At 36.9% G+C, this 22,750-nt stretch overlaps 1 protein-coding gene across 35 annotated transcripts in view; it reads right to left on the reverse strand.

Moving 5' to 3' along the window:
• Positions 1 to 22,750, reverse strand: part of Ptprd (protein tyrosine phosphatase receptor type D) — a 462,643-nt gene that overhangs the window by 61,321 nt on the left and 378,572 nt on the right. For all 35 annotated transcript variants that reach the window (XM_051188096.1, XM_051188084.1, XM_051188083.1 and 32 more), the window contains one exon: positions 5,629 to 5,752. In XM_051188096.1, the coding sequence (XP_051044053.1) occupies positions 5,629 to 5,752 (124 nt within the window). The remainder of the gene's footprint in view (positions 1 to 5,628; positions 5,753 to 22,750) is intronic.

Consider the following 22,750-nt stretch of genomic DNA (forward strand, 5'->3'; position numbering starts at 1 on the left):
GGGATTGGTTTGTAAAAGAAGCTTGTTTCTAATTTAAATTTTAAAATATTAAAAAAATAATATGTTTTCTAAGATGCTAATATAGTAATGTCCAAGATTTAATATTTACTTGCCTAACCAGTATCTTTTGATCTTAGAATTTAGAATACTCTAGAAAATTTTAGAGATGTCAGGAGGGTCATATAAACCCTTGGTTTTTGGAAGAAATGGAACCAAACACATTATGTCAAGTTTGCTAAATGGAAAAATGAACTTGCTAGGACTTGGGTGCCCCCAAAACACCCTCAAATGAGTGTGGGAATACACAGTGTGGCTATTTTTTGTTTTGGGCAGACTTAATGTTCACACCAAATCAGCAAGGGACCCTGCTCTTCCGAAGACTCCCTGTTGACCAACACAAGTGGCCTGATAAGGTCATGACTGGGACTTACTTTTCAACCCATGCCTTTATCCAAGGTTCTTCCCTATCTATCTTAAAATGAGTTAGTAAGCTAATAACAAATCCACTTGAAAAACATTCATTCATAACCTGTTTATTATTTGGAAAAATTCCTGGTCTGGAGTCTAAAAAAATAAACTGGAAACCTCTAGCACTTAGGTTTCCTCATTAGTATTTCAAAATTTCTTGACAGTCATTTCAGCCAAAACTGTATTTTATATTTTAAATGAATCTGTGTGTACAGACAAAACCATCACAACTGCAAAGGCAGCACTGGTCCACATGGGATGCTGTTAAGAACAGCAGCTTCAAGTCTGGCTAGCTTTTCTGCTTTACCATTCCTCACTGTCAACAATACAAAGAGCTCTCACCTTTAAAAAGTGATCTTTTTGTATATAATATGCATTCATGCCTATGAGTATGATGGTCATGCATTTTTGTGTGTGTGTGATAAACAGAGTAGGTGTGAATGTGTCACTGTGTACAAGTATAGGTCAGAGGACAACCTCAAGTATCAATTGTCACCCTCACCTTCTACCTTGTTTGAGGCAGAGGTTCTTGTTTTCCAATGGACTACATATCCAGCCCAAACACAGCCATGAATTCCTAGAGCATCTCCTGTCTCTGCCTCCTGTCTTGCCACAGGAGTTCTGAGAATAGAGACATGAGCTGATAAGCCTGGTTTCACGTTAGTTCTGAGGATTAAAACTCAAATCCTCATGCTTGTGTGAAAAGCCCATTATTCACCGAGCAGGCTCTGAGACTAATATTTGTATTTTTCATGCTTCCATTTATCTTCTGGAAAAAAGATGATAACGAGCTTTTCAGGATAATTTGAACACTATAGATAATAAAGCTGGAATCAATAACCTGGTGTTTCCATATAAACACTTAGATAATCTGGCCCACTCTAAGTTCTAATTGTTGTGATTGCACTAAAAAGTAACATTTTGTCTTATATTTAGGCATCAGCTTTATAAAAAAAAGAAGAAGTGTTTGCCAATATGGGCCTTAAAGTAAATTGTTAACTATAATACTTCTGATGAAAAGTTAGCGCTAATGCTAGTGAAAATGAATTATGTTTCAGAATAGAAACTTGTGTTACCTAGAATAGTAATAAATAATTCTTGCTAATTATAAGACATTGTAATAGAAACATGCCACAAACTACTATTCCTGGGTTTTAGAAAAAAAATAAATGAATAACACTGGATACCTTAAAATGCACCCAAGCAAAGATTACCCACAGAATCTGTCAGGTAGTGATGCATTTGGCTGTACTTCTATAAGGTTATGACTAGTGCTTTTGGATTAGTGAAGATTTTTTTTTATGCTGAGACACATTTTGGGTTAGTTATAGCATAACCTGGGAAATAAACTTAGGAATATAGTGCTTAAGTTAGTCCCAAGCCTATTGCCAAATAATTAAAAGGATTTGGGAGCAAAAAGACAAGACCAGGCTTTAGGAAAGTACCATTGGTGATCTGAGGTAGTTGAAGGAATTAGCAGAGCTGGGTTCTGTGGAGTGTAGGGCTATCCTCTCTTGACTGCTCAGTTTTCTCCTAACTACTGCATACTAGTCAATATCAAGTGACATATTTGTAATAGCAGCACATTAATCTTTAAGGTAGGTTAACCTAGTAACTGCTGTGAAGATCTAATTCTCACCAGCCATGAAAGAGAGAGGTAGTAATTGAGGAAACTGATCTCAGAGGAGTCAAAGTTACAAAGATATATGAACAATTAATGCCTCAATGTCTGGTTTCTTGCTCTTCATCTTATTCTCTCTCTCTGTTTTAATGAAAGTATACATTGCCCATTGTATAAAAGTTAACATGTATTTTATTTTGTGGTTATATGTACATAAAGATGAGCTTTAGCTAGGTGGCGGTGGCACATGGCTTTAATTCCAGCTTTTAGGAGGCAGAGGCAGGAAGATCTGTGTGTGGTTGAGACCAGCCTGGTCTACAGAGCACAAAGAAACAGGTTCAAAACAAAACAAAACAAAAACAAACAAACAAAAAATTGTGCTTCAATTTGGTCTTTGAGAATATCTAACTTAAGTCATTAAACTAGCTCCTGTTACTTCCCTTGTTTGAGAACCACAATTTTCTCATACCACCTGTGTAAGTGAAGCTTATCAGACTTGTCAAAATTCACCTGTGTTTCTGCACCTATTTTGACCAGATGTGCAACAATTTTGCTCTCTGGATTTGTTCTGCATTTCCTCAATCAGGTTAATTAGTGATCTGGAGATGTCAAGAACACCCCCAATTCCAACAGCTTAGGAAGCAGCTGGAACTATACAGGATCCCTGATATTAATGGAAGGATGGAAAAGTTCACACTATTAAACAAGATAAAGACAATGTAAGTCACTGCATCCATTTCTGTTTCTTCTCTAAAGCAGAACTTCTGCAAAACCATATGAAAAGAGCAGCTAACACTACCAGAAAAAATGATTACAAAGCAGTTGTAAGTAAAACCCTCAACCACAGTCACTTCAGTTAGCCTAAAGAGATAGAGCACATTAGCTTATAAACTGAGTAATGTCAAGATGCGCATTGAGATAGAGCACATTAGCTTTTATAAATTGAGTAATGTCAAGCTGGACATTGGTGGGGTACACCTGTAATCCCAGCACTCAGGAGGCAGAGGCAGGTGGATTTCTATGAGTTTGAGGACAGCCTGGTCTACAGAGCAAGTTCTAGGACAGTCTACAAGACAAAACAATACAGATAAACCCTGTCTCGAAAATCCAAAAGAAGAGAGAGAAAACCACAACAACCAACCAACCAAATGAAAATATAAACACCAAAAAAAAAAAAAAAAAAAAGCCCACAAAAAAAGTGTGTGTGTGTGTGTGGGATATTAGTAATGTCAGTTCCCATTTTTATTTCAATCTGTGTTGTTCAAGCTACCATCCAAGGAGCCTCAGTTAGTGCCTGACTATGCAGTTCTCATGCATAGCATTCTCCCCTCTAAGAATGAGACAGAATGAATGACTATCACCTGGAGTACTTCCAGGTTAGAAGGGCTTGATCTCAGATAAAATGATGTTCATGGCTATAATCTAGATTAAAACTCTCCATCTAGCCCTTAAATCTCAATTGAATTCTTCTAACCTTTTGCATAACCGAGCATTGAGAGACTTTGATTTCTAGGTCAGCTCTAGATTTAGGATGTATCTGTGGGCACAGAGTTATAAAAAGGCAGATTTTAGTCTGAGTCAAGTGCCTCTGCTTCTGCACTGTAAAAACGGCCTAAGAATAAAATGGACATAAGTTTCCAACTGTCATAATAAATGCATCAGTGCCACGCCCCCTCCCTCAACACCATCTCAACACCCTTTGTTATAAGATGGGACAAATAATAGGCTAGGGAAGATTATGGCAAAGTATCAAGAGTACAGGGATTTAGTACCAAGGAAAGCAAAAGTTGACATGTGGCTCACTATAGTCTCTTGCTTATTTATTTAGTTACTTCCATATTTACTTGGCCAATAAAAGACAGATTTTGTTCTTTTATTCTGTGATTTAGTTTTGCTCCTAATTTATTGTGGTAATGATTTTAAAGATAAGAAACTACTATTTGTTTCTTTTACATTTAAAAATGGATTTGTAGAGCTAAAATGTAAAGGCTATTTTCAGCCATCCACAAACACCAGCTTGAATTTCTCCATAGGACTTAGAACGAACCAGTTACCAATATGACTTAATCCTGCCTCAGCTGTCACTGGTGATTTTTGATAAGTTCCTCAGTCTTGTCAGGATAGAAGAAGGTTAACATTTGAACACTACTGTCTTTGGCCACTAGAAAGAGATATTACAATGCTTTCCAACATCAAAACTAATGTGATAGAATTTTACAATTCATCTGTACCATGCAAGGCCAATGTGAGCCAAAGCCAGGTTGCAGGTGCTTGCTAACTTAAATGATTAAAAACAAAACATATTTTTTATGTTTTTCTTTTACTCTAAAGACTGGGAATTAATATATTGTTACTTTTATGCTTATGAAAAGTGCTTTAACATTTTAATTTATATTTGATTTGTGTGTGTGCCTATCCAGGTGTGTGCCATAGTATTGTGAAGGTCAGAAGTCAAGTTGCATCCTTCCATTATGTGGATCCTGGAATTGAACTCAGGTCCTTGGCAAGCAGCTTTACCCTATAGTCCAATTGTCTGAAACCAAGATATACTCAAGCTAGGAGCTATAAGATAAGGTGGTTACTACCATAGATTCTTAAAAGCAGAAAAGGAAAAAAAGTATACATTTGAACCACTGTACATGAGAGTGTTTGCATTGTGAATTCCTGAGAGGATTAATCAGAAGCCCGTCTATCCAATGATTTTTTAAAGCAACTGCAAGAGATTAAACAGAGAGCTTTTGAGCATAAAGAGTCACTGGTGACAAATGTGGTATGTGACAGGTGGTAGCTCAGGTTGCCTGTTATGACATGTGAAAAGGATTAGGTGGCATGAAGAAAATATTTTGTAAGGTCTTTCAATCTAATGGTTTTCTATAGTCTAAAGGACTACTGAAATTCTGATTATCAGGAGTGAATTCCCTGATGTTTTAGTGTGGTACATGCAGGGATTGATTATTGGAAGGAGGGGAGCAGAAAGCACCCTCCTGGGTCTGCTGAGGAGCAACTCTCCCAATTCATCAACCCCCCCACCCCGGGATGCACCTTCCATTGCAAACATGAGAGACAGATTACAAATCAGTTCACAGATTCCATACCTTCCATATTCCTAAGTTGCTTAGTTTCTGTTAATCAGCATATCAATTGTTCACTCCTAATTTTACCCTATCTCCAGTAAGGATATCTTGATTTATTCACAGACACCTTTCACCTTGCTTTTAAAATAAATAAATAGTGCACAGGTCTCTTTTGACAATCATCAGTTCACTCCTAACAATTAACAGTCATAGGTAAGTTGGGCATTGCTTCCCACATAAAAACATCAGTATATTATCAAGTCTTCATGGAGGGAAGCTTCTGTGATGGCAGCAATGATAAGACATTCTTGTGAGTAATTCAGTTTTGAAAGAAAGAAAAGATGCCAATAAACCATGCCTGGTTTTGAGGTAAATGTTTTCACAGATGGCTAACAATCCTACTTTTCCATGCAAATATTTAAATCCGAGAAAACAACAGTTTGAGTAATATATGTATTTTCTTACCTTCTATTGCTGATAAGAGAACCCTAGAGTGATCATATGCAATGACATTTGCATATCTGTTCTTTGGTTTGTTTACTTCCAAGTTTGAGTGTTCCCATGTGAACTGCTGGCCAGGGTCAATTGACTATAAAAGAAAAACAGTGCACAAAGTCAAGACTGAAAAGCACAGAATTAAGGCATTTATCACAAGGCATGGACATGGTTTTTAAAGAAATTCCAAAGCTACACTTCATGAGGATGATTTTAGCTGTGAAGCATAATCTACATAGCATATACTGACCAACATCATAAGAGACATTAACAATCACCAATAGTGATCCAAATGAAAAGTGTCAATACAGAAGTCCAGTTAATATTAGAACAGCAGGGCTGTATTTTTCTTTTCTATTTCTTTCTCTGCTGCTGACGTTGACAAGTCATTTTAGCTCAATATTCCTTCTGGTGCTATGAACATAATTTGCCTGGAATATTCTTCCTAGTCTTTCCTTCTGGACCCTGTACACAGTTTCAGCTGACTTGAGTACCCTTTCTCAGTCTTAGGAGCTAGACCTGTACACACACAGTCTAAGGAGCTGCACCCTGCACACATATTCAGGTGACTGGCCTTCCCCGGGCTCTGCTGGGCACAGACAGGCTTTGCTTCTGATTCTCTGCCTATTTGCTCCTATCATAAGGGACATTTAAGATTTTATCTGTTTCTTTATAACATACCATGGCAATAACAGGGCAATTTGTGCAATCCAAACAGCTGGCAGTGACAGCAAGGATGGAAGCCAGTAATACATCACAGTCAGAAAGACAACTTTCGTCTCTACAGAAAGATTGGGGTGTTTTTCTGCTTATAATATTGTTTCTGTGTATCATCACATTTACCAAGTTTGCCTCCTTTTATCCCTGAGTTTTTTTCTTACATTTTCTAATTTTCAACTTTTTTTTTTAAATGTCATAGTTCAAGCAAAAACAATCTACATCATGTGCACTGTGGATATAAAATGAAGTTTGTAGGTAACTTAACAGTGATCACAAAACTACTTTCAGGCTTAAATTGCTTAATTTTTTTTTTTTTTGAAGAGTTTTAAAACGTGAGAGTGCAGGAACAAGCTGTAGTCTATGAGAAGGAAATCTAGAACATACAGGAGAATTGTAATAGATACCAAGTCATTATGCTTCACAATCAGTATAATTTAATTTTCTTTACACTTAGGAGATAGCTCTCCAACCCCTGTTTGGCAGATGAGGAAGTGGAAGGAAAGACTGAGTCAGTAAATCTGGCTGCTGAAGGCCTTTTCTGACAGGCAGTGTGCTAAGTGGTAAGATGTAAGCTGGTTAAACTTGCAGGAGCGACTCAGACACTTCCAAATGTAGGCCAGGGAATCAACAGCTCACTGTTAACTACTGCTTGGTAGTTACTAAGCAGCACAAAGCTGCCTAATTGTCCAGAATGGCACTGCAAAATGAAGAAACCCAAGACAGGAAACATAGCTAAACACCACCATCCTTACCTCCCAACTTATCATCCCGTGTCATTCTGGGACAATTACATAAGAAATCAAGTTTTAAAAATGAGGTTGGCTTCACATGGATGATAGGACAGATGGGACGCAGCTTACATTTATACTTGTTTTACACGGATCAAACAAACATTGATTAAATAATGCTGACTTGCCTTTGTGCAGCTCAGCACTCATCCATCTGTATCTATCTGTCTGACTGAACATTTAACAACACACAGCACAGGTCATTATTTTTGGAGCTTGTCAGAATGCTGAGAGCAGTAAACTCAGCAAAGAATAAGTACAGAGAGTCGGTGAGGTATACAAACATCTTTTATACTTAAAAAAGAAAGAAAAAGAAAACAGAAAAGTGCTTTGAAAATCACCTTTCCATTATCCACATAAGAAAGGCAAAGAAATCATAAATAACAGAAGCCCTCCTTCCTAGTTTTTTCTCCTTTCTTGGTGCTGATGATGATACAGGAGCTTTGTTTCTGTGTTCTCTGGCCTCTCATGTTGCATTCTCTTATGGGTGAATATCATGGCCAGCATGGACAAAGAACAGCGTAGATGCTGGCTGATAGGGAATGTGATTTCTACTTCAACCTCAGATATTTAGCTGGCCCACCCTAACCATGTAACTTCCTATTAGAAATTAAGATGAGGTCATTAGAATGTTTTTAAATTAGCATCCTTCCATCCAGTGGACTCACTGATTCTTTTTCCCCTTTGGGCCAGGAAAACCACTTATAACACTTGTGTGTTCTTTTCTGTTCAATTCTCCCATCATTGTCAGTGTCTGTCAAACAAGCTTCTTTGTAATGTTGACACATTTTTATCACTCAGAAGCACCCATCTTCACCTTCCTCAGCTACAGTGCTGCCTAGGTTTCTTCCCGTTTCTGCAGAGCTCTGAGAGCCAGAAGTACAGCGGGCAGACTTCTTTAACTAAAAGTTGATTAATGGGTTTTTATATTTTATAAACTGTATGAAATCTGTATACTATATGGTCACAGATTCATAAGTAAAATTTTTTCATTCTATTTATAATTTATTTCTCCATCAAGTAAATAGGCCTTTCAACCCCACAACCCAAATGTATGCTATATGGTAACAACAGCTTTATTAAGATGCCAAAGGGTTTCACATCCCTGTCTGGACACAAAGAACTAGGTAGATTGCCCCTCCTCACCATAATTTCAAAAAAAAATCATTTTAATGCTAACAGACTTTCAACTCAGTTGCTTCTGGGATGGGTTGGAATAGATGCAAGGAATTGTTCCTTGTGCATAATTCAAAGAAGAATGGCAGTCTCAAGCAGACATTTGCTAACATGAAATACTTGCTCTTAATGTCTAAAATTGTTTTGTTTCACTAGAACTTTGTAAGTCTAAGAATAAAGGACATCTAACACATAAATTTCCAATTGCATACTATATTTTCATCACAAAGCCACAATAAAGATGTGTGTCCATCTAAAAGCTATGATAACATTTGCTGTGATAACTCATTTAATTTTAAATAAAAATCCTGGGTGTGGGTATCATGGTTCTCTCAATGTAATGAGTGAGGTGTCCAAAAGGTAGATGCTTTGTTTATAATGAAATAGCTACTAGGTAGAAAGGTCAAATTTGCTGTACTTCCTCTCTAGGGGAGCCAAAGTTTACTTGGTGATTTCATACCCACCCCTCTGCTAGTTCTGCTAGTTCTTAAATACAATGCACAGAAATTTGGAACCAAAACTCTGGAAGAACTGCTGACCTCTGTTTGTGATTCTAAGCACAGGACAGAATCCTCATACATTAGCACAACAGATTATAGTCCTTGAGTGACATTCCGTGGACATGACCTTTTTTTCCCCTACTGCTGAGGTCATCACTTTAAAACAACATTCTTTAGTGGTTTTCTAAAATCCAGCCTTTGGGCCAAAAGAAAAATATAATTTCCATTTTCAAAACACCACACAATCCATAATCACAAGGACTCAGTATTACATTTCATCCTCCACATTAACCAAGAGAAAAACCTCAAAATATTCCTTTAGAGACTCATCAAAGAGCCACCACAAAAACAGATTCATCCTGGCTTTCTCTCTTTCTCTCTCTCTCTCTCTCTCTCTCTCTCTCTCTCTCTCTCTCTCTCTCTCTCTCTCTCTCTGTGTGTGAGTGTGTGTGTTTGTAAAAAAAAATAACAAAATTTAATTATATAGGAGAACTAGACCAAATATGTTGCTAGTCAAACTAGGGGCCAGACCTTTTATTTTTTTAACTGTAACTGAACTTTCAGTGACCTTAACTTCTGGAGAAATCCCATCTTTCCACATAGTTTTGCTGGCTCTTCCATAGTGTGGCTCATGCTCTGGCACTCTTATGTCCCCTTTGAGGTTAGAAGAGCAGCCTGGAGCTGACTGTTAAATTTTGCAGAAGGCAGTTTCTCCTTTTCATTTATGTTTATATGTATTTTCTCCCCATCCCTATTTTCTCCCCATCCCATGTGAAAATGGTAAATTGATGTATATATCCATGTGAACAAAACACATGCTTACATAGCTAGAAAGGGCTATATTTTCCACAGTTAGCAATTGACAGGAGAACATTCTTCCAAGAAAAGAACATGCATTTAGTTGAAGCTAACAATTCCTCATAAGCCAGAACTTGAGATGACGTGGAAACTAGGAACAGTGTCTGAAAGACAAGGGTGACCTGATGCTTTCAGCTCTGCTTCGCTGTTGCAAGTTAAATAACTTGAGTTACCCTCTTCCCTCTGTATTCCTTTCCTCTTGCCGTTTCCTTCACCCACATGTCAGGTTTGTGCCCTCATTTTCTTTTTGCTGTTTTTATCCAGTTAGTTATCAGCTCTTGTGGAACCTTTTCCTGTAACAGTATCTCTGATACAGGCTACGATGAGAGTGTGAAGAATTGAAATTGGAGTTTTCTAGATCACTAGTATTAATTTAATGGACATAGAAGCATTCTTCCTTGAACTGAAGATGAGATGTATACAATCTATAAAATTTTATAAATGTACCACACTTGTACAATGTAGTAAAAAAGTGTTTCAGGCAGACATTTCTTCATGAACAATTTTGCCTTTGGGTAACAGAATTGCATCGAGGATTTACATTGTCTAATGGTTAGATTTGGAATTTAGAGCACTGTTTGTAATGAACATAAAACTTTATGTAGAAAGAATTACTTATTCTTATATATTTTTAGAATTATGGTATGTGGAGGAAGTAGAAAGGATAACTATGCCCCTAAAAAGACACTCAGCTATGTGTTATTGAGGTGACTTTCTTGTCAACACTTTCCCCTACACTGACACAGAAATACAGAGAAGTCACTTTTCCTACGTGGCTCTACTCTTAGAAGTGGTTTTAAACAATCTTAACAGGTCATGGAGCCAGCAAAATGAAAGCAGTACCAAAAGCCCTGACTAGTCCTTACTGTTCTAAGGCAATGCAATGCATACTCTGGAACTGGAATCAGCTCTTTTATGCATGATTGTAAGAAATATCAATTTCGGGGGGAGATCTCTCCAAATTAAGAGTTTGAAAGAAACATAACTGTAAGATCTAGAAATTAAATATTCCAGAGTTGTTGACCAACATGTTCCTGAGGTGGCCAAAAACAGAAGAAAGACATTCTTGTCCCTGACAGCCATGTTTTAGAGGGATGAGACCAGGGACTTGTTTTAATCAGTTTATTAAGATTGCTAGTTATTATCTCTTAATAAAATGAATGAGCAACAAGGGATAGACATCTGGGTGTAGTAACCTACCATTGATCCAACACTTGGGAGGCCAGCCTGGACTAACTAATAAGTTGAGTGGGTGGAGAATTTACAGTTTGTTCATAAAGACTTTGTAATAGACAAGAATTTCAGGAACACAGTTTACACACCAGTATCTCTCATGACATTTGGAAATGCAAAAAGAATTAAATGACTTGTAGACAGCTTTCAGGCAGAAAAATTCTGTTAGAAATTATTTAATTACTTAATCTTCTCAAAGTAAAGAGGCTGACTTAATAAAATGTGACCATAAAGGTTTATAGAAAGAAGCCACTTGATCAGCAATCAATTCAAAGACTATGGAATTTTTTAATTAAAATAGGTTCTACATTCTCAGTAACATTGGAGAGTGATAGTTGTGTTCTGCTACAAAACAATCATCTATTAAATATAATCCTTGTTCAACATTAAACTAATTTACATATGAATCTCCCCTTTCCTGAAGTTCCAGGCCACCAGGTTTTGGTACTGAGTGGTGCCAAATAAAAAGGGTAATCCTTGTTTGCCAATACTGATGAATCTGTAACAGTCCTTCAGGATGAAGGCAAAGAAAGCATCTTGTTGAAAAGTTATAACTGAAAAGTATCACATCTTATCTCTCCTACATGAATGCATTGAGTGGGGTCAGAACAGTCCCCCACACCATGCCAACTGTATCTGCACCCAGGTGGAATTATTACCTCAAAGCAATTCATTTTTCTGTCCCTCTACTTATCATGTAACAATATGTCCAACACTATCGTTTGGAACCTAATCTACTTTTCAGCAGAAATAACAAAACAGAGATAAGTAGCTACATGTATTGCTTACTTTCCCCTTTCCACTTGATAATGCAGACCTGTTCACTCATAGAACCAGCACATTAGTAGATTGTAAAAGGGAAGAGCAATTGATGAATGGATATCTTGGTTTCCTGATATTGCTAGAGCAAGGAACAAACAGCACTATAAGGAATACAGCAGATACAAACCATAATGAGGTTTGTAAAAAGACATTAGTGAACTCTAATCAATGGTATTAATTCTTCATAAATATAGAAAGTATTAAGGAGATTTTAAATATCATTTTGTTTTATTTTGCACCCTGTAGTCAAAATATGTATTAGCCTTTCAATATTGTTTTTGCTTGCCATTTATTAGGAAGGTGTTTTTTTCATATTGTTTTGCTTTGTGTTAAATCATTTATCCCTTCTCATGCAAAGAAATGAACTTCAAAACTGAAAAATAAGAGTTTTGTTAATGTTTAATCAATACCTTGTTTTCTGAATCAGAAAACTAAAAATTCAGTATCCAAACTGAGAAGAGTAATTGATGTTTTGTCCTTGCCTGAGCAGAACACAGAGAATTACAAGCCATCCCTTAAAGATTTCCTCACCACACTCTTAAGCCCAAATGTGTAACTATCAGGTGAAGATGAAGCTCTCAGTAGGTGCCTTTTGAGCAAGGCACACACAAAACTGACTCCTACCTCCTACCGTGATTACCCTTTACAGGCAAGAAACAAGACACAGCACTACACATATACTTCAAATTAAAGAATCACACATGGCGGTCACTGCTCCTCATGTGTGTGAGTATTTTAGGGAGTATTTACACTCTAAGGTGTCATGTGTCCTTTCTTTCCTCATCATAGAAAGGAGTGCAAGCAGAACAGACCATGTGCTTCTTAGCAAACCTCTATTGTTTTCCATAAAGTCAAAATTTTAGCCTGTTGACATTACTACTTTTTCCTTCCTTAATTTTTTTACTCTTAGTTATTTTTTTTTTTGTGTGTGTGTGTGTATGTGCATGTATGTCTGTATGTGGTGGGTATATGCTGTGGATTATTTGTAGAGACCTAAGGACAACTCCCCTTCTACTGTGTGGGTCTTGGGAATTGAATTCACATCATCAGGCTTGGAAGCCAGCACCCCAGCACCTTTACCTACGAAGTCATCTTGTCAGCTCTACCATTTCATTCTTTTGAAGAAGGGGATGGTATAGAAGGAACATGGTAGTGAATAAGCTGTCTGGATACAGGTCCACCTGAGGAACAAAGGCCAGCGATAATCTACTGATTTTATACCTTGATAACTCATTCTAGTCTTTTGTGCCTAATGTAAGATTTTCTAGCATTCACAGTCCTCATTGGAAGAATAGGTATGCCCTAATATTTCTTTCTCTTAGTAAAATGGAAACGGAAGCACAGGCTTGTTCTACTGTTTGAGCGTGTAAGCAATTCAACTACACATTTTCGAATATGATGTTCTTGTGAGGATATATATGGCATGCATCTTTAAAACTGCATGTGTCAACATGTCTAAACAAATGCTAAAGAACTGATAAAAAACATGGAAATCACAGACACACAGTAGGTGGAGAGTCAGGAGGAAGAAGAAACATCTGGGAAGCTCTCGGGATTATGTGACTGTGAAAGAAAATGATCCCAGAATCCAATTATTATGCTATAAAACCAAGAATCAAGTTCTAGAGGAACATGACCTCAGCAATGCTGTTTCCTGGTCTGAAGATCTGGCTTAGAGTTAATTCTTTTTACTCTCTGACGAATGCTTTTCCAACTGTGTGTTTTCTTTACACTGAGACAGGCATACACACACAGATTTCCAAAGGCTGTACTGTACTGTATTCTATCTACAGTTTTGAAGGTGAAAAACAAGTTTGCCCCAAACAATTAAATAGTAGACACACCAAAGAATAATTTCTATCCAAAGGAATTTTGGATGACCTTGACATAATAGGAGGCTGGTAAGTCAGTATGACAAGTATATAGCCAGCGAAATTGCTATTTTTCTACTGACAGAGACATATAGTGTGACTAGAGGTTCAAAAGATAACAAAACCGTATTTTGGCTAAAAGGTATATACTACATACTTATATAGACACACACTCCAATAGATACCTAGTAGTGACAACAATACTCATCACTAGGGTAAGGACTTTCTTAATCTTTTAACCATTTTCCTTATGGTACACCTGAATTCTTTAGTTTCGAATTTGGAAGTATCTCACTGATTTCCAAAATAAGAAGAAAAGTGAGTTTTAGGCCACTTTCCAAATACCACACATTTGATTTCCTTGGTCTCATTAGAGACAGAGGCAGCAGATTTTAATATTCAATACTTGAGATGGTATTTTATACAATCTAAGACAGGTTTTTCACCTGGACTTTGTGGTTAAGGAAGGACACATCATGTGTAGATTTACCATCAAGAAGGAGTTCTGAAAAGCCAGCACAGGACTAGCGCCATCGTTCCAACTCAAAAAAGAAGTTTAAATTCTTAATTTGAGTAGGAGGATTAATGAGTCTATTTCCCTCATTATACCCAAACCTTTCTTAATTCATAAAATAAAAAAGCAAATATTGCTTCCTATTGCTGACAAGGAGATGCAGGTTTGGACCCTGATGCTACTTTTCATGGGTCGCACTGTGAGTTTTGACTTTGAAGTCTGAGATCTTAATCAGGACCCTCTAATGTATACACAAATTATAAATTTGCTATCATGAATCTTAATTTTTATTTAGAAATTGTGAACAGTAAGGAAATAGATTAACTCCAGATGTCTCTGCCAGTTTTGGTCTAATGATATACCCATACCACAGTCATTTCATTTCCAAAAATTCTGTGGTAATGAAAGACAAAACTACAGCTTTCCCCATGGCGAGATGTTTAGTAAAGTGTTTTTTTTTATTTTCTTTAAATCCAATAGGAAAAAAAAAAAAAAAAAAAAGCATGAGATCTTTAGCACAATCTTTACCCTGTATAATTTAGGGAAAAAAAAGATACATTTCTATCCACACAATAGAGCTACTGTCTTGTTTTTTGCCTCTCTCACACACACAGGAAATTCCGCGAGAAGAACAGGAGCTGATGTACACTCACTCCTTAGTATGAAGAGGAATAATGGAGCACAGGATAGAATGGTATTGGCAGAGACCACTGAGAATGGAGAGACCAATAACTCACGACTAACAGTCTGCACTAACAGCTTTAATGATCAGTTTAATGGTTTAATGAATAGCACTTTAAAAGGATTTCTGAAACAAGCCTGCTGAAAGCTTGCCTTCAATAAATCTGTCATTAACAAAGAACCAAGTTGCTTCATATAACCATAGTTTAATGAATCTGAATACAAAGAAATTGTGACAGTTGTCATCCTGTATTGTAGTCCTATATGGGGTTTCTGTACTCTATCGTGGGAGGCATGTCTACATGTTTAAAATGTAAGCTGCCAGTGAAACAGGCTCCTACCAAGAGAGTGTAGTGCCCATTAAACAAAAAAACACAACTGCTTCATTTATGTGTGCAAATATGATATAGGAGAAACACCTGAAATTTAAACACAGCTTAAAATAAATGTGATCATAGAACTGGCTGTCTCTGAAATGGCTTGCCAAATTCTTCAGGAGAATGCATTTTCAATCATCCTTGTTTGATGGTATCACACTACTTATACTCAGTTAAAGTCCTTTAAAGTCAGGGATTGCCATGCTGTGCCCTTCATGGTGCATCTCACTCACTATTAAGTGTGATAGTTATAATCAGGCATGATAAATAATCCTGAATTTCAACCCTTGGTTATTTATCACTCTCCCTGTTGGGAGTTCTCAGTTCTGGCTTCACACTGCAATGTTCCTTGCCTAGACAAAAATTTTTAATAATTTCTGTTTTTGTACATCTTTCCTTTTTTTTAAAGGGTTCATACCAATCCCACATTCCCAGTTCCTTTGTTTTTTTGTTTGTTTGTTTGTTTGCTTCGTTTTTTGTTTTTTCTTTTTCAAGACAGTTTTTGGAGTCTGTCCTGGAACTCACTCTTTAGACCAGGCTGGCCTCAAACTCATCCTCCTGACTGCCTCAGAGTGCTGGGATTAAAGGTGTACACTGCACTCCTAGTATACTCTTAAATTGAAAAGTGAGAAGATTCTCAAGCATTTGCTTTATATATAACATCTAACATTATCCCTGTGACTAGGCTAAATATAGCCTAGTATTCATATCTCAAAATTGTTTAACTTTATCATTATAACTTATTCTTTGTTTATGTGTAATAAAGTGCCTACAATATAGTCTACATTGGTCTGGGATTCTCCATGTAGTCCTGGCTGACTTCAAAATGACAAGTATCCTGTGCTTGGCTCCTGAGTGGAACTGCCATGTTCCACTAAAAAGCTTTCCATTTGACTCATCTTTATTTCTTCAATTCCATGATAAGATCTCATGTAGAAAAATAGTTGACCATCTTTGAAATAGCTACCTCAGTGTAGCTAGAATCAAATAGCATAAATGTATGTGATTTTCATACATCAAGTCATAAAACAGTGTGAGCCTGACAGGGAAGGAGTAGAAGAGGCTTTAGGATGTCTCCTCATCCACTCAGACAGATATCATTTTTTTCAACATCAATTATTAATACAACTAAAGGTAACTCATTGGCTAAACTTGCCTCAAATTTGTACAGTGAACAAGGCCAAGAATATGTTGAAAGACTAGAAATGCTTCTTTTCAGATCCAGTGTTGGGCATAACTGAACAATCATAAACTTCCTTGGAAATTTACATATCTCTGTTTAATCACTCCTAATATCATTGTGACATGGATGCCTTTCACAGAATAAAAAATTCTATTAGCATATCAATAATTAAAAGCAAATCAGAACTTCACTCTGGAAAATATTTGACTTTATTTTAAACATATATTGCTTTTTAAGAGATATTTTAGAGAGGAGATAGTCTGCTTTTACTATGCTGAATATGATGAACTCTAAGTGGAAGATGCATTCTAAAATACAACATGATAGCAAAAACAAACAAACAAACAAAAAACAAAATAGCACAAGGAGGCTAACCATTACAAAAAGCAATGTGGGCAAAGAAATGGACATACATGTTATGCTCTGAAAGACAAATCCTCTTTTTTGACAATAGATATCAAAAACAATCAGAGCACATTAACCAGTAACTTGGAGATTGAGCAGAACATAAAAAGATCTATATGATACTGTAGTGGTACCCAGATTTCTCTCTGTAGCCCTGAATTTTATCCAGCTGGGGAAATTTGGTTGAAAGTGGAGCATACAATGCCATGCTTCTTAACTGCTCTCACAGTCTACAGAAGCATTAAGCCTTTCTGCCAGGGAGACATAATAAAGAACAAATGTTCCCTAATCTCATTTTACATACGCTCAAGCAACAGAACATGAGGGGGGAAATGAATTTCTCTGAGGCAGCTTCAAAAGCATAGAAGTCTGAAGCACTTATTTTTCTGTTCATGGAATGAGCAAATACAGACATTGAAGAACAGCTCCTACTCTAACTGCACTAAACCTCCGACCTTCCTAAATGCTTGGGGGGGTGATGTCACACCTAACCAGTGAATATAAGAAATATAATAAACAAAATCCAAGTCTAATTACAGCAAAGGAAACCTCACAGCTACATTGTATTTGAAACCTAACAAAATTGTGGCAGAACTAAAGTTTCTTTTGAAAACATAACAAAACAAAACAAATAAACCAAAAAACAAAAAAACAGAAACTAAAACCTAAAGAGACCATTAGATGCTGGATTCAAGGGTCAGGGTTGTATACATTATTCACAGTCCTCCCTAGAATCTAGCAAAGTGCAAGCACATTCGAAGAAGCCAGTACAATCCTGGATTTAGGAGAGCATCTGGATGTTACTCTCACAAAGCACAAAGGCTAGTAATAATGTTCTTATGATTAGTTATAAAAAAAATAACTAATAGTTTTCAAATTGGTCTTCCTTGTTCTGTGTGATATGTGAAAAAAATGAGCAGCCTCACTTCACAGAGTTGATCTATTTCTAACAAAAATTGTAGTCCTTGTTCTGTGACACTGTGGCTAGTTGTGGCAATAATTATAGATCAAATGCAAAAAGGCTATAACTCTTTCAAGAGCAAATGATACCAAGGACAGATGAAGTCTTTTCATTCAAATATTTTAATGATAAAGCTGGAGAAAATACTGGAACTGCTGGTATGTGAAAGCTAAGCTACTAGTGGATTGAGCAAGAGTTTACTTCTATATCCAATAGCTTTCAGAGCCACTAGTTCAAGGGCAGCTTGGGGTACAGAGTATTACCTTGTCCCAAAACAAAAACAAAACAAAACACAACCAATGTATCACATAAATTGATTTTTCTCTTGTAACTTCCTTGATTTATGTTCCTTCGTACTAATAAAAAGCACCTTCTTTGGGGCAATAGGAACGCATGAGCAGTTAAGAGCACATGTTGCTCTTATAGGAAATCCAGGTTAAGTTTCCAGCTCCTATAGTATAGCTCATAACCATCCACTGCAGAGTATCCAATGTCCTCTTCTGAAGCCTGTGGACACTTGCATGCATGTGGTGTATATATTCATAACAACAAAATGCATTTCATAAATATTTTAAAAACTTAAAATCACTTGTTTTAGCAGAACTTTTTGAAGAAACACATTTCCTGTTCAGTTTACAAATCTGAGTTCTTACACAGAAGACAAAGCAAGTTAGTATGACTTTAAGATCTCCATTGTGTTTTCCCCAGAAATATTTTCCTTTCCTTATCTAGGGAGTACACTTAGAAAACATCATCTGTCACATAATATAATACGTGAAAGTTCCTGAGTTACCTCATCAATATCACTAAACGCAGCTGAAACGTCACCCTCCAGCAAAGTGACAGAAGCAGACTAGACTACAAAAATCCTTGGATCCTCACCCACAGCTCAACAGTGGAACCTATGTGCCCCTGAGTTACAGCTTCTAGGTCTGCAGGATTTATTTCTTTATTTCTTTATTTATTTTTGAGATAATAGGAGAACTTGTGAGCTGTGACAGGATCAATATTGCAAGAACAGAAAAGAAAGACACAAGGAAATCAATGCTCCCTTGCACAGTAACATCCACCATTACCAAACATTAGGCTGAAATTTTTATTTTCCTGATGACAAGGACATCAATGAATTACATGAAGAGGGGGTTAAATTTGCACCTTCCCAGAGTCAGCACCCTAGCTTCTCTGAATTCAAAGGGAGGCAGCATGTCACCGCTCATTAACTACACTAATTATACTTCCTAAGTCATTGCAGTATTTCTGCTCTCTGGGTAGAGACAGCACTGAGGAGACAAAGCCTTCCAGGGAGGGGCACTCCACAAGGGGAAACCAAAAGGGTAAGCTGATAGCTGTAACATTCACTTAGATCTTATTTTGTAATAGTCATGTAAACTAAATGCAGGGTGAGAGTATATAGACTGAAGCGCCTCCCAGCTGAATGGCCTGCTCCTGGGGCTTTTGTCTTTTCTTTAGTAGCTCATGTACTACTTGACACACTTTCATGGAACTAAAAGCTGGTGTTATAGCAAACATAACTACTAACACAGAACTTTAAGAAATAACTGCAAAACCAGTCAGCGTGCTCTACCATCAAAACACTCCAGAATTTGTCAACAGAGTTAAAACTCTAATCTTTACAAATCACTGGGAGGTTCTTGTATGAAGTTAACTTACTGAAACATAAAGAGGGATTTTTGAATAGACAAATGTTTTTAAAATCCTAAGGGGAAGCATCACATAATATCGTTTTAGTAGTGCTATGTGACTTTATTTATTATAGTGAACAAGATGTTCTTTGATCCTAGGTCTTATATAAATGATGCCAGGTTATGACTTGTCATTTGTGGAAAGGAGGCTGTTGACAAGAAAATGTTTTTAACTTTAGGATTCACAGGCCAGTTGATTTAATCAACCATGGAAATGTCAAGATGAGAAAAAAGTAAATACTACTCACTTCATCTGAGAATCAAGATTCGGTCTTTACATCGTCTAGTCCTTTAAGCAATCTTTTTCTGCCTTTGCTTTCCTATTGGGCAGTATTCAATGACATTCACAATTATTACATGTAGCTACAAGGAAAGTTGTTGAGTGTGGATGGAGTGTGGTGGGTTCTGCTGGTTTAGTTTATTTTTTAATTTAACTTTCCTGAGAGGTGCTTCTGAGGCAGGGTCTATACAGCCTAGGCTGGCCTTGTACTTGTTAAGAGTAGCAATAAAGGCCCATTAAGAAAAAAGAAATCCTGTTCAAAAGAATTTTATCTCTGTCCAGGGGACCACCCCCAGAAAAGTGGGTCCAGCTTAAACTATGGTAAAGAATGAGTCTTTCTCTAATGAGCCAGCAGTGGCAATAGTTTGTTAAGGCCACAAAGTGATCCAGACACCAGATCAGGCAGTTTGTGGTTTATATTGTAGCTTGACCTAGTAACAGTGATGTGACTATGGGCAAGTTACTTTACTTCCCTGTGTTCAGTGTCCTCTTTTGTAACATGGTATACTCATAGAACCTTCCTGGATGAATTGAAAGAGTTGTTATGTACAATGTATTTTCCAGATGGCTAGGCACATAAGTACTATTTACCTTGTGGAGAGGCTAAATATTATTATTATTATATTAATCTTATATAATTTAAAATGAAGAGGACAATATGAAAATTAAATTGGCAAGAACAGAAAGAAAGAGGGTTAGGGACAAAGGGAAGAAAGAGTGAATTAAGTATCAAGGGTATAAAAAAGCCTCTGGCTGGAGGGTAAGATGAATGCCTGCTTTAACATTGAACAAGTGAGAAATAATTAAGTTTTGAATATGTTGCATGTATGAAATTTTTAGTCAAAGTCAAATACTTCAACTGCTGGTTTTGTGATGATTATAAAATAAGACAAAGCCAGATCTATAAATCTTTGAAAGATCTCAAGGCTCAGATCCTTGTCTTTAATTTTCCCCAAACGCGATACTATGCTCAACCACAGTTTAGCATTAACTAAGTATAATAAAACAACTATAAAGAAGCCTCCTACTGACACTTTTAAATTTGAAAATAAATACATAAGTAAGCTATGATATCCTTGTCATTTGGACAACAGACTCTCAGCAATTGTATCATTAATAAAATTATCCTACAATGTACTTCTCTGAGGAATCAGAAATACAGATTTGATCATCGGGTCCTTCAGATATTTCTGCAGCTTGTTTTATGATCAGGAATCGGAAATAGTTTCCATGACGTGAAAACACTTTTGGGATACTCAGTGATAACTGAGTAGCCTGGAGTGAAAACCTCAGTGTATGTGACCAACTTTTGTTCCTCACAGCAACATGACTGTGTTACAGTAGTTGCAGTCACATCATAGCCGAGTGTCCATTGAAGTCATTCTTTGCCTCATCTCTATGCCTCTGCATGCGGATCTCTCTTGATCTGGATTCTTACAATTGTAGTATTCATTCTCTCAGGGAAGTCAATCTTTACTTCTACCTATCCCCACTATGTGTTTATAGTATGGAATTCCCTGCTTTCTTAGGAGACTATAGACTCATCCAGGACTAAGCTCATTTTTTTACCTTTGTTGCACTGCGGCAAATGTTTTTCAAATAACAGAAGTTATTCAAACAGCCTTTTTATTCTAAAACAAATAAACAAACAAACAAAAGAAAAAAAAAACAAATAATTGCAATCTGTGATTATGTGCCAAGGGACTTAGACAATAGCAAAGATACCAATATAGTTTTTGAGAAATCAGTAAATATGAATTATTTTCTAGATCGATTTGGACTTTTTAATATAGATATCCTTTTTGGAAAGGAGACATGAAACATTCAAAGAACTCTGAGGGCACCTTAGTTACTCTCCATCCTCTGTCTCTCTTCCCTTTGCCTAATTGATTCCACAGAACTCCCTTTTGGAAGAACGAAAAGGGAATATGCTGAAAAGCAAAATAAGTTGTGAGGAAAAAAATCAGTGTTATGAAGTAACTCACACGTTGGGCATGTGTGATGAACCCACAGTATCAAGGACCATTTCTGCCCTGAAAACAGAGGGTGAGAGGCCAGGTGCCAATATCAGTTCGTCTTCATTACATCCTAAAAAGGACTAGCATAATCTCATTTCAAATAAGAGGAAACCAAGTCAAAATGAAGTCATCTTTTCTGGGTTTTAACAACACAGAACAGTTTTTGGACTCCCATGCCCTCCCCTTAGCTGGTTGGTCTCTTGCTTCTCCCAACCTTCACTTACATTCTGGCTATAAAATATCAACTTCATTTTAAAACTGCAACAAAACTTAAAAATGCTATCTCTTTCAGTTCTTGCTGTAGTTCTCTTGGTGTTAAAGCTTCCCCGGGAACTACAGACATGTTAGGATTAATTGCTTCCTAAGAGCCTTGGGCTCCACATGAGAGCAAGTAGGAAGCCACTCCAGACCATGTCCAGCAGTGGACAAAAGCCCACCAGCAGAGGGAAACTTATATGAGAGCAAGGTCTGCAAATTGAACAACTACACCTTTGTGATGTGAGGTTCCTCTGGGGTGAGGAGGGCTCACAGAATAAACTGCACAGGCTTAGAACACACCGTGTTTGAGGATGTTAAGAAAACAATGATTTTTTTTAAGTGAGTTTAGGAATAACAACTTGAAAAGTCTAAACAGAATGGAGCTCTGAAGCTTGGCAAATTGGCTGCATTTTGAGGTCTTGATATCTGCATGGGTTCAGCAGGAATGAAAGCCTCGGCACAGATCAATACTCCGATTTCGGATAGTGCTTCTAAGATGAGCTGCTGTGTCTTTGTGTCCTGCTACATTTGTTTACAAGATACAGAATAAAAGTCAGTTGGGAAGGGATTCTCTCTTCCTTTACATCTTAGTTGGTGAGGTTGTTTCTTAACTATGGCCCAAAGAAAGCATCTTCTCAGATTGGTAACTGTCAGGTCCATCTTCCTTGTAAAGGCCACACCGGGAGTTTAATCAGTAGGCACTTTTGAGTTAATTCTAACAGGTCTGCATTAAAAATGTATTCA

The sequence above is a fragment of the Phodopus roborovskii genome, unplaced genomic scaffold (genome assembly GCF_943737965.1).
Source record: "Phodopus roborovskii unplaced genomic scaffold, PHOROB, whole genome shotgun sequence".
NCBI lineage: Eukaryota > Metazoa > Chordata > Mammalia > Rodentia > Cricetidae > Phodopus > Phodopus roborovskii.